This window comes from Sus scrofa, chromosome 10, assembly GCF_000003025.6.
Source record: "Sus scrofa isolate TJ Tabasco breed Duroc chromosome 10, Sscrofa11.1, whole genome shotgun sequence".
NCBI lineage: Eukaryota > Metazoa > Chordata > Mammalia > Artiodactyla > Suidae > Sus > Sus scrofa.
Genome location: NC_010452.4, coordinates 16318840 through 16332432, shown reverse-complemented (window position 1 = coordinate 16332432; position 13593 = coordinate 16318840). Strand labels below are relative to the sequence as shown.

The following is a 13593-nucleotide window of genomic DNA, read 5'->3' as shown; positions in this document are numbered from 1 at the left end:
TCAAATGCTGCTACGTTACGTACTTTATGAAGATAGAAAATCTCAAAATTTTTATAAAAAGCAAAAACTATTAAAATCATATTGACTACACTAATAAGTTTCTTCTTTCTTATTTCATAATACTTTAGTAATATTTAATATATAAATAAATCTCTTATTTTTAATAGTAAAATAATATTTAATAAATTAATACATTTCTTATTAAATATTATTTAATAAGAGAATGTTTAATATGTTAATAATAAATCATTTATTTAATATATTAATAAATTTCACCATTACTTGAAAGGAGAAACAAAGACAAATTCTGATAGAAAACAAAGAATAGCTAAACCTAAAGAAGTCACCCTATTATACAAATGCAACCATACAGAGTCTTTTCTTTTTTTTTTTTTTTTGGCAAATCAGATTTGGTTTGAAGCAGCTCCCCAAATACATATTCATATTTAAAATTAAATTACGAAGCATATTAAAAATTATTCCATACAGCCAAGCTGGCAAATTATAGAAAAATGTCCAGTTACGTACATGGATTACAGACTCCTAATAAGTTAATGTGCATATAATTGAAAATGTTTTATCATTTAATAGTCTTTCTGTAATTGTTAAATGGGAAATAGCAGATTCTCTAGGAGATCCCTGCCCCCCCCACAGATTTATTTCCTGAATCTTCAGCCATCAGCCTCCTATCATTCATTCATTACTTGTTTCTAGTAAGAAACGAATGGTTTCAAAGTCTATCAAGAGTATTAGTTAGTCAATCAATCTGTCAGCCAATTTCATAAACTATCCTCCTGCCTGGCGAGTTAATCTGATGCCTTTGTAGTTTTCACTTATTGCAAAACATTATCTGCTCTTCATGGAATACAAATAAGCCACTGGATGGTTTCAAACCTCTACAAACGTTGGTGGAATTTATTTGCTGGAAGAAGTACAATTCAAGAATCCGGAAAGGAGAGTGGGAAAACCAGGACCACACAGAGTAAACCCTCAAGAGAATCACAGTTGTAATCACTATCATAACACGGTCATTTCTAGAAAATAGCACTTGAAATACTTATAAATGATAGGCACCTTCGAGTGTATTTACAGAAACAATAACACCTTACCAGTGCTAAACTTCTCAACTTCCGGATATTACTGCCCACGAGTTGTGGTGTTTCTTCAGGATACAGGAAAGGACACACAACAAGGGGGGGAATAGCAGTGGGCCAGGAGCTGAAGGAGAATAAAGTCTACTGCAGAGTTTGACTTGGGGTCCCACTCTTTAAGTCTGCATCGATGATTCATAGCAGAAGATGGTTTAAAATAATTGATGCCCCAAAGTGCCTATAATATTTTATTCTATAAAATCTTACTCTAAGAGCCAAGCTTTGAAAGGTGCCTCGTTATTTCAACGTCAAATTTATTTTCCAGAACTGTTAACATAGAAAGGCAAGGTTGGAACAGGAGATACGGAAGAACTTCCTGTAAGGTGACCCTGGCACCTCTAGCTGATGTTCAAGTTACAGGCCAGAGATGTTGCTCCCTCTTTCTTCCACGTTAGAACACCGACGACACCTAAAGGGGGAGTTACTGACCTCCCTCTTCCCTTCGTGAATCAAAGTAAAACGGGAGGTGGGGCAAAGAGTGAAGTTCCAGAGTCACTGGTGAGATAAGGAGACAAATAATTCCCATGTGATAATTCTGTTTTCCTACCACAAAGTAATTTAGATTGTTTTGTATATTCCCCAGTACCGGACTCCTGGGAGCTATGTGGAGGAATCAGGTGTTTTTTTTTTTTTTTTCTTTTCTTTTCTTTTCTTTCTTTTTTTACTAGAAAAGTTTCCCTAAGTCACATAAATGTGGGAAATACTGAAAACCAAAGTCTGTGTTCTGGAGCCTGCCTTACGGCCGAGGCTTGAACCCCAACTCCACCACTTGATGGCGCTGTGACTTTGGTCAAAGTATTAACCTAGACACCTCAGTTTTCTTATCTGTAAAACGGGGCTCATGGCAGAATCTACCTGGAAGGGTTCCATGGAGACTGAGTTAATGTGGGTAATGTGTTCTCATGGAGGAGACTGTGTGTCCCGAGAGCTCTCTTTACCACCACTCCCACCCAGGAGGAGTATTCTGAGGAGAGGGTAATTGTTGTTTATAGGTTAAACCTCTGCTTTTCTTGCTTTAAGAACTGGGAGCACGGACCTGAGTCCAAAAAGAAAATTATTTTCTCTTGAGAGTTCTCTTGTTGGTTAAGGATCTGGGGTTGTCACTGCAGCGGCTTGGGTGGGTCTTTGCTGTGGCAGGAGTTGATCCTTGGCCTGGGAACTTCCACCTGCCGTGGGTGTGGCCAAAGAAAGAAACAAAGAAAATTATTTTCCCCTTTGGCAACAGGTTGTAGGAGATTTCTACAGACAGATTTTAATGAGCTTTTTCAGACAAGTCATACTGTCCATGAGTACAAAGGAGTAAGCACTAGAATGCAGGAGAAAGCACTAGACCAAGAGCAAGGAGATGGAAGCTCTTCTTTCAGCTTCTGCTAAATGACTGTTGACCTTGGGCAAAGCACTGAGGTTCTCCGCATCTCGGTTCTCACATATTATAATGAGTCATTATCATGAGTAATTACCTCATCACTTCAGTCTTTTAAGATGATCTTGAGGTAAAGAAAGTTTATGACTCTAACTGTAGTGTTTCCTAGATTTTGCATACACGCACGCACAAAGTATGTAGTTACATAAACCTTGTCCACTAGGTTGTAGGATACCTGTAAAGAAGGCGCATGCTCTCTTCATTTAACAATTTTACAGTGCCTAAATATTCCCCAAGTACCTGGAATAGAACATGCACTCAGTAAATGCTGCATGAATGCCTATTTAATAGCAATCCACCCTTTAGCCCTTCATTCAAAAAGCAAACTGAAGACCCCTATGATGTAAGATGCTAAACTGAGTACAACTAAGTTTCACATTTCTGGAAAGCTATTAGTTCTACCTACAAAGAACCTGCAATTTAATTTGCAGTACGAATATCAAATGATGACACTAATTGTTGCAGTTTCCTTTACTACCTTCCAACCCGGACCCCAAAATTCAAGTGAGTTTTATGGTATTATTTTAAACAGCGGCACCATGCTAGCAGCATTACTATACAAAGGTACTAACTATGATGTAAGAGATGGCAAAATCATTACATTATAATTAAAGCAAGTATGTTCTAATCAAGTATATGTAAAACTTTAGAATAGCTATTAGATGAAATCTTAATGAGTTGAAGGAAAGAAGCACATTTTAGAGCTGATTTTTAAAAACAGGTTATCAGTTCCCCTTTATTAGAAGAAATCACTATTTCCCCTTCGAAGGAATCGTTACATTTAGCCTCATCCAGTCTTTAAAAAAAGTGACCAAGAGTGTTGATCTCCACAAACACTATAGGTGTAAATCACCATCTTCTGTAACGGCTCATCGAATTTCAGTTCTTTCTCTTTACTGACAAAAGCATGCCACGGATCCCGGACATTTTCGCTAAAATCAGAATGCCCTAATCAAATGTGATGGAATCTATTTGATCCAGGCTGCTCTGAGATGGGGAATATGAACACAGTGCTCACTGAATTGCCTCTGAATATTTCATCTTTGGGAGAAGTGTGCAGAAGTTCTTGTGGAGAGATTACTAGATCTTTAAAATCCAAAAACAATGGTGCATTTTCATTGTTTTTCCTGCTGATTGCTTTATAACCGCCTCTCCTCTACTGACATCTTTTTATCAGTCATGTAACAACGCAGGAACTTTTCAAGAACAAGAGTGGCAGACAAGGGCCCACGTAAATGACATGCAAGATGTGACCAGAGAGATGATGAGCAAAGACGTCTTTAGTTCACAGAGAGAAAGTTTAATTTTCATATGCCTGAGAAAACAAGAAAGTCCTCCTTCTTAGCCCCACTGTGTACTGTTCCCCTTGTAAATGATATGTAGTTTGCAGGTGTCCGCCTGAAGGCAGGTCACTGAAAGTCAATGAAAATCAGGGCAACCTCAGCAACAGAAATTAACCCGCAGATCGGGGCAGGCAAATGTGTATTTCAGAGAACATTATTCCAACTGGAACAACCAAACTGGACTTCACGAAATGAACAGAGACTTAAAACAACAAAAGCAACCAACGGCATCTATTTTAACATTGCAAATTTCTTAGATATTACAGATGTCACCCAACAGTGCGTGCATTTGCTTCCCATATGTGAACAAAACTGAGGCATCACAAGATAAATTTGAATGGAATGTTAATCTTCACTTTAAATTTTTTTCTTTTCCGAGCTGACGACACAATTTTAGTATTATCATAACGGAGCTTCTGGCTGGAGAAAAAAATTAAATTAATGGATGGATAAAAAAGCTCAGAAACTTAGAAAAAAATAAACAACTTTCAAATATCTATACTTGATGGTGTCAAGAGCCAAGATGAATGTATTTCAATTGCAACTTCCAAACTAAACTCACAAATTACTACCATTATGCTAAGTGTTAGCTACCCCACTGTGCAGTTTTGCTTTGTGAATTTTTACCTTCCTCTATGAACACTTTTAGCCACTGATCGCACAGCCTTTCAATGTTTTCTGCCTTTTCCTTTAAATAAACTGGCTCTGGCTCCTTCCATCTGGTTCCCCTTCCGTCAGCAACCCTGCACCTGTTCACACCTCCTCTCCTGTTGGATTCCACTGAACATTTCCTCCTCTGCCAGGGCTATTCTGGCACTCGCAACCTTTCTGTCATTCAATCCATCTGTCAGAAGTGAACTTTGTTTACCGCAAGCTTCTGCTTTCTTCTTCAAGAAGCAAAGCCCCTCAAGGTCATTGTCAAATGAACTGTCGGCATGGATTTAAATCCTCTACCGCTAACCAGCAGAAGACGAAGTTCTGTTGTGTAATGTGCTTGTGAAAATTACTTTTGGGTTTGGGAAGACAATAATTTGGAGTCAAAGTAGTAAGACATGGTGTTTTAATGATCATTTGTAAAACCAGACAGCTGATATGTATTTCCTTCATGTGTGTCTGCACTTCTTATTATATCGAGTATGAACTATATGTATAAGAAGCAAAATAAAAGTTTTAAAGTGAAATCAAAATATCATAAACAAGTTTACACTAAGTAAAAATTGCTTCATACTGTATAGCATTAACTTGAGGAATAAATATTTTCACTAATGAACTAGCCAAGGGAAAGAGTATTCCAATTAAGACATTTTACACTGAAGTACTTAAAATGTACAAATATGTACCATTTCAATTATAAGCTATATATTAACACACAGCTCCGTTCTTGCTTTGAAAACCTTAATCCATGATACACAAATCAATTCACGTGTATTTTAAATTCCATCATGTAAAAAATAAACAGCTCTGTATAATACTCAAATACATGCTGCCGAACAAACATAATCTATTTGAAGAAATGTAGCTTGTATCAATAGGCCAGTTTTGTGAAAGAAATAAACTCAGAAATTTGGTGAAAATGATGGTCTCGGTTAAATTTATTCTGTGTCATCTACAGCTATCAATTACTTACCCTCCCTTAATAAATCGGACATGAAATCACTTGATGTTGAATTATTTACCAGTATTTAGACACTCATATTTCTTAGGAAAAAGGCAGACCAATGTCTCAACTCAAATTTCTTATAAGAAAAAGAAAGATCACTTTTGAGGAGAAAACGTATTTTAACCAAAGCACTGTTACAAATGTGAAACTAAAAGGCACTTTGTTCATAACGTTGCTTTTATGATTTGCAAGAATTACCCCTTGATTTAATCTTTTTTGCATGTGCTTCCATAAAGCAAAATTAATCAAGTCTGTAAAATTTCTTAAATTCTTTTTAGAAAAGATAAAAATTTAAACTCTTCATTTTATTGACATAAAATTGAAAGTAGGTTTTATTAATAAAAAGTCTAAAAACATGTAATTTAAAATTAGAAACTTAAAGCTTTAAAGATTAAAAATAATTTATATAGAAGACTTTATCAGAGCAATTTTTCAGACATTTTAAGAAAATTATAATACTAAATATAAAAGTAAAAATAAAACCAAAAAGAGGACAGCTTAAAACGCAAGAGCAGAGACCTTCTTTTTCAGCTCTAATTTCAATTTTATTACTAATCTCCAAAATACTCTATATCCTACAAATCACTCTTATGAATGCACATAATGCAATTTAATATATGGATTTTGAACTCAAAATACGAATTCTAAGAGGTGCTTTCTCTTTCAACTTCCTAAAACACAATTTCTAAATAATTTCTTTTTATGTGGAGAAAATTTCAAAAGGAGTACCTAATTTACCCAGCACGTTTGTTAACACTGCTCTGGGTAATTTTCCCTTCAGAGTCATCTGTGCTTGATGGTAGTTTGGTTACCTGGATCCCTGCTTTTGAAGACCCTAAAAAGAATACAGGTAACTTGATCACTTCTGTGGTCTGATTTGCTGCTGTACAGAAGAAAGAAGTTTAACAAAATGCTGGTTTAACAGAGGCTGCTTGAAGTACCGTGAAGGTAATTCTTCATTCTTAGCAAACTGCCTTTGAAAACACACTAGTAGGTTTGTTTGGGAAAATTTATTTAATAGGAACATAAACAAATAAAACCCACTCCGTTTAACATCACTTATAGTCACACACAGATGCATGAATGTACATACACACACACACACACACACACACACACACACACACACACACTTTCCCCGTCCATAAATACGTAAGAAAAAGAACAGGGAAATGATACGATGATTAATTTGACAAATGGGCTAATTTAAGGAATTCAAAGAATACTGTTAAGGTTAATTTGCCTAATGTGCAAGATGCTTATTTTGTCTTTTAAACAGATACACTAGGAAGAAGTTTGAGATAGTTTGATACTAACACCTGAAACATAAATTTTACCGAAAAAAATAAAAAAGGCATTGAGGCGATGCTGCCAGGTTGCAGTAGAGAACCAGGAAAGCCGATTCTAAGGGTGCTGCCAGGTAAAGACCAAGAGCTGGTGTCGTTCGTGTTCTTTCTCCCATCAGTTTTCCTAAAACAGCACATGGAAGGAGGATGGAAGATAAAGTACGTACACTCCTTAATCAAGAACTGGTCTGAATTTATTGACATTCCGAGGGAGACTCATATTTCTGCTTTTTCTTAGAATTGAAAATGATGAAAATGCTATTATTTTTTTCTCTGGTTTATTGATTTTTTTCCTGCCTAAGTCTTTTAACAACAGAGGATATTCATTCTTCCACCCCCTTCCTCAGTTACCTTAAGGCAAGACCTTCTTTCAGATGTGGAAATATCTGCAGGACTGCAGGACAAAGAACTGAGATATTTTCATAGAGTGGATCAAGGGGGAAAAATGGATTTGAGAGATTCTGTTGAGAGTAAGAAGAGACTAGATGACAACTTTAAAACTGCCACAATCATTTACTAATGTGCTGCTATATCAAATAAGTCTAATTTTTTGACAGCACCAAATTAGATTTATTGCAGAAACTGCTGCATAAATAGCATATGGCTATGTTATACCACCTATTTCAAATCCTGGTAATGTGCCCCCCTCCCCCTTCAAAATGAATAAATTGAGCCAAGCTAAAAGCCTTCTGCAAAAAAAAAAAAAAAAAAAAAAAAAGAAAGAAAGAAAGAAAGAAATATACCAGTTCAAAAACAGATGTAGGTGATCTGGATTTCTTTGTTAGAGTAGTTGTTTTAGCACAAATGCCCCACTTTTATATTTAAAAAACCATGACTCCTTAATAAGTTATTAAATATATCAGGTCAGTTTTCTATTTCATTTCTTTCAAAATGACTTAATTTGTTTTAAGGTTTTAGGTTCTGAATTATGCTTACATTTTGATGTTCGATCCACAGTTACACAGGGGAAAAAAAAAGATGGGCAAGTAGCTTTGAGTCAAATATGGATCAGCTCAGGTTATGAGACATTATTAAGCACAAACGCATGTAGCTCTGAGTCAAATAGGGCTTGAGTCAGGTGATGAGAAATTACTAAGCACAAACGTGCGTGTATCGTGGGGCTGCTTTTGGTTTTCACGTGTGAAAGATATATGTGGTAGAAATCATATCAAAAAGTCTTCTCTAATTTTAACTAGAGCCTCGACACAGCAAACTCTCTGATGCACAAAATATATTAAGTGATCGATCCACGTGCCACACGACACACACTAGGAGGGCAGAAACGTACAAACAGCAAATATCAAAGTTCCCTGAAGCTGGGATGGAAGACTCACTCACACGGTGCCGAGATGGACAATTCTTCCTTTCTCAATCTCTGCCCTGACACCCGCCCCACCCCCAACCGTGATACAAGTCAACTCCATTTTTCTTTTTCAACAAAAAGTTGCAGCTCTTCCTTAGATGGGAAAGACGTTGCAAGGTCTTATCTCAGACCAATGGGCACACCACTGCAAACATCATGGCACTCGGCTACCCCGCAGACTCCCTCTCTGTGGTCAGTCTTCCCAGCTGCCCTATCTGTTACTGTCTGATTAGTTCTGCTAAGGAGCCCCTCCCCTGCCAGCTTTCGGTGCCATCTGTTCTACACAAGATGGCTGCTGCCCAGCAACCTCGCACTGCCCTCCTACCTGGCACCCGGCTACCATCCTTACCCCAAAGTGCTAACACAGGTTCTCACTGCTGGCAGAGTCAGGATTTCATTACTACTACTTTGACAAGTGCAGGGTTGTTTGTAATTTCTCTTTTATCCTGATTTTGATTGTACAACCACCTCCCACTGATTCAGTTTGCTTCAGTTTTGTTGCTCACAGATTTTACTCTCCACATTAATCTCCCTCTGGCATGTTACTGCATCTGTTCCCTTTTTTATTATTAATTTTCAAATTCCCACCATTTTTGACAAAAAGGAGGTAATCTACACTCGGTTTCTGCCCATTTCATTTTCTTTAATTTGGAAGATAAGTATGAAAGCATGCCAAAGAAGTTAATTCTCCGTTAACAGTTTATTTTCTGGCATCCCTAAGCCTTTGTAGATGAAAAACAGATAGGAATCAATGTTGACTGAATCACAACAACATAGTCGCAGCCATTCCTGAATTTAATGAAAAGCAAACATATGAAACAGCACCTAAAAAGTTTATTAGTTACAGGAGTTGTCTCATGCTGTCATTCTTTCTTCCACTTTTAACAGATAATTCTTTGTGCAAATTAGTCTGAGTGTGGGAGCTGAGTTTGGGTTCATCTGTGGTTCTGACATGAGCTTTATTTTCACTGCAGATGAATTTTATTATTCCTTAATATAACTATCCTCTTTCCTCAACCCAGACATTGATGATTAATTCAACAGCGAATGATTGTGAATAAATGCCTTATTTCAGGAATAGGCTAAGAGAGAAGTGCATCAGTGTGACAAAGAGAGCTTAAAGAGCCCCTAGGTTGCAAAGCTGCTTCCATTAGATCTTGGTTTAACGAATAGTCAATGTCAGGAATGGCAAGATGGTTTTCCTCTGAAGACTAAGAGGGCTATTTAAGATTTAGAAAATAGGAAGTCATAAATTTAACAATATACTCTCTTTGTGTCCCTAATTTGTCAACGCTACCACCTTGCCAAAATGGACTTGAGTAATTTGATCATGTCTCAATTGCCCTAATGTTTTCTAGATTGAGCAATGCATTGTGCCTGATAATTAATTTAATTTACATGAATTTATATTAATAGCGCTGGAGTCCCTGACTAGATGAGCAACACCTCAGATTTACAGAACCCTGAATGAGTTTAAATGATTTTCACACTCGTATACGGCCTCATAAAATCACAGTTAAGATCGGTAGGAAATAAAGTGCAGTAAGAGATTTGTCCCTAGGTGACAGAAGATAATCACAAACAGAAGTATGCCCCGTCACGTGAACTGCGCTTCAGCTTTGCTATTAGAAAACGGAAAATCTCGAATACTGCTAAAACCCACTGCACGGCCCTGTCTTGAACGCCCCCAACCTCCATCTCTTTATACCAAGAGTGACTTGTTGCTTTATTTCATATACTTATTTTGGGGGTAGAGCTATATATTTGTGTGTTTATAACTAGTCCCTCAACATAGGGTACCTTCTTTTGGGAAATCCCTGGTTAGCAACAGACTTCTTGGAGACAGACCTACATAGGCATCAGAGGGGTAAGTTACACCGACACTGGTCCTGCCCGCCCCCCACCGCGCCCCCCCCCCCGCCCCAGGAATCCCTGTGATGCTCTCTCTGTGCCCCCCTCCCCACGGCTTGGTCAGGACAGGAGACACTCAGCCCTCCTGCAGGTGACCTGCGCTCGCTGGGAAGAGGCTGTGCAGAGCCAAAAGTGCGGCAGCCTTCCCTCAGCTGGGCATCGGCTTTAGGGGCTGCTCCCAAACACTCTCTGACTCCTTGGGCACCCACTCTGAGTTCCTGAGTTCAGGGAACTGTGTCCTTTGCTCAGCTGATCTAATAGAGCAGTAGACGAATCCAAGTTTGTTTACTTGAATTGGGCCCTTGGTCTTCCACGGGACATGGCCTGAGCCGGGCATGGAGGAGACCGGCTATTCCCCAGCGTTCTTCTTTTCTCGGGATCCTTCAAAGGAGCTTTGATTCCAGGACTTAACAGCCACGGAATCACTGTGCAATCTACTTGTGGGTATCAGGGAGACATCACATTACAAGAGAGTAATGCCTAAGTATTGGCCTGACCCACATACCCAATTCAGAAGAAATAAAACATCCTTCAGTTAATGACGTTTATACTTCTTTTGCCTTAAATTAGTACTGGAAAGCAGAGCTTTCCTGCAGAAAAATATCGAGACTTAGGGCTACTAGGATAACAATTCTGCTCTTGCTTTTTTTTCTCCTCCTATTTTCATTGAACTTGATGTTCATTGTTGTTGAGTCAGGCGAGCCGGTGTGGGCCATACTTTCTCAGTTTCCTCTGGGCTTCTTCAGAAAATGAGTTGGCAGCCGCCGCCACCATGCTCCAGGCTGTGGGCCTGTGTGGCAGGGAGAAGAGTACCTCCCCAGCGTGGATTGTCATGGCACACACGTTCGGGCTTCACAGCCTGAGAGGAGCGAGCCAGGGAACATTAAGCAGAACCTGCAGAGATACACTCTCTGGCAGCCTTGGACTCCATAACCTCTCCCGCCCCGGGCCACACCGAGACCGGGGTGCTGAGTCGGTCAAACAGGTGGAGAGGAGCGGGCTCGGGCACCGTGGTGTCCGTGAGGGCAAAAGGAAGTGTCTTTCCTTTCCTGGCTCTCTGACAGCCTGTTCCCCCTGATCCTGGTGGCGGGGGGAGGAAAAGAGGACACAATTTAAAACGGTACCAAGGCCGTCTATTTCAGGACTTGAAGATGTTGGTGGCACATATATCCATTTAAAATTATTTTTGACACGTTCTCGGCTTAATTTATTCATGAAAGGAGTATAAGGGAAAAAAAATGAGCTTAACTTTTAAATGGAAACTTCAGGCTAAAAATTCTTCAATAATTTGGGGGGGAAAAAAAAAGGAGATAATGGTTCACGATGGGATAGCAAGAACGCATATAAATGGTATGTCGTCCCCTTCAAACGAGGAGATGCTGAAAGCTTGGCCTTTTGACCTGAGCTAAGTGTCACCTGCAGATGAAGGCAGTTCCTTCTGACTTTCCACCAACAGTGCAGAGGAGAGGCGCCTTTATCCAGCATTGGCAGAGATCTTGCCAAACTGCCTGCTGCCGAACTTGGTGCTCGAGACAGAGAGATGAAAAAGGCCTGCTTCCTGGCCCATGAACTGAGAATCTACAGTCCAAAAAGTATTTCTGTTTAGCTTTGAAAGACATTTTTACGCTCATTTGTGAAGATGCGTTTCGGAGCACAGGTTCTGGAGTCTGACGGGCCCAGTTCAAACCCTGCCGCTTCTATTCTCCCTGCACTGGGAAACTTCTCGCTTCACCTTTCCAAGACTGTTTCCCTGGGCTGTTGTTTTGACTGAGAAAGCAGGGTGTCTCAAAATTTTTGTGTAAAATACCTTTAAAAAAAAAATCTTGTGCAAAGCATTAGCTTTGTAAGATGAAAAAGAATTACTGGAAAAAAAAAAAAAATGTTAAAGATACAAAAAAAGCCCACTGATCATATACTTGGATTTTGGGGCAATTTAAGATAGATAAAAAAAACTTTCCAGGGAGTTCCTGTCGTGGCTCAGTGGTAACAAACCCAACTAGGATCCATGAGGATGTGGGTTTGATCCCGGGCCTCACTCAGTGAGCTAAGCATCCGGCATTGCTGTGAGCCGTGCTGTAGGTCCCAGATGTGGCTCAGATCCTGTGTTGCTGTGGCTGTGGCACAGGCCGGCAGCTGTAGCTTCAATTCAACCCCTAGCCAGGGAACTTCCATGTGCTGTGAGTGTGGCCCTAAAAGTAAAATAAATCAATAAACAAACAAAGTTTCCAAACACTCAACTTTCGTATATCTCTTGCTGCAGAGTGGTAACATACAGCCACCATGGACCACACTTGCTATAGCACGGCTGCAGGAAACCAGGCACAGTGCTTGGCATGCATCAGAAATTCATCTATGCATTCTTTACTTCCTCCTTTTTGTATTTTGAGAGTTCTCTAAATAAAAACCACAAAGCAACCCTGGAAAGAATTAATCATGCCCCCTTTGACTTGATAACATGTTGACAATGGAACATATCACTGTCGCACCAACATGACCAGAGAGGTACTTTTCTCTCCACTTCTTTCCACTTCAAATCACTCCTTAGTCAAAGGAAAAATCAAGAATTGTCAAAAAGACAGCAGAGGCAACAGAGGGGACATTTGCTGTTTTATTTACCCAGAATCCCTGACATTCTTCCCCTAATAAGAGCCTCCCCCCTTTAAGAGTATAACACTCTTCTCTTACTTTTGGGGTTCTGCTGAGGCTGCCAGTCACAATACCCAAAAAGGTGTGTGTGCACAAGATTCAGTTTTGAAATATGGACTGAAGGCCTTGAATTGGAAGTGGAGGAGCTAAGAAGTCACACTGTTACAGTCTGAAATCAAGGGCATCTCTTTGATCTTTAGTTCAGACTAAAGGATGTGGCTCCATGCGTGGAAGAACAGGAAAGAATGAGCCAACATTTAGAAAGAAGTGGGGGCTCACAACTGGCAGAAGACAACTGCACACTGGTGCTGCCTTGAGTCCCTGGTCCAAGAAAGCCCAAGGTCCCAGCCGCACCTGGGTCGTACATGGTCTCATTAATAAACAAATCAATTTCCCCTTTGGGGGATTTCTATTACCTAAACCAAAGAGGCCTGGTTCATACTGGTCATCAGAGAGGTCAGATCAGTCAAATTCAAGAATGTACTTAACAATACTTACTACCTGGAAGCTAAATGCTCTGGAATTCAAGCCTTTCTCATCTCTCCCCAAGTAAAGCCCCCATCACAATCAGATAACCAGGTAACTCCTCTCTCCTCCTCCCTGCTTTCAAAAAGATACAAATATGAGGGAGCATGATAATAGGAGAAAAAAGAATATATACATGTATGTGTAACTGGGTCACCATGCTGTACAGTAGGAAAAAAAATAATGTATTGGGGAAATAAAAAAAAAATTAAAAAAAAGATACAA

General features: G+C 39.3%; 1 protein-coding gene across 14 annotated transcripts in view; it reads right to left on the bottom strand.

Annotated features, from left to right (window-relative positions):
* SDCCAG8 (serologically defined colon cancer antigen 8) overlaps positions 1-13593 on the bottom strand; it is a 250651-nt gene that overhangs the window by 109396 nt on the left and 127662 nt on the right. The window contains exon 14 of one of the 14 annotated variants that reach the window (XM_021064183.1): positions 348-4337. The exons of 12 other annotated variants lie outside the window; for them this stretch is intronic. In XM_021064183.1, the coding sequence (XP_020919842.1) occupies positions 4238-4337 (100 nt within the window). In that variant the 3' untranslated portion in view covers positions 348-4237. Of the gene's footprint in view, positions 1-347; positions 4338-6057; positions 7048-13593 lie in introns of those variants that run through there. One more of the 14 variants, XM_021064182.1, reaches the window with a different exon arrangement.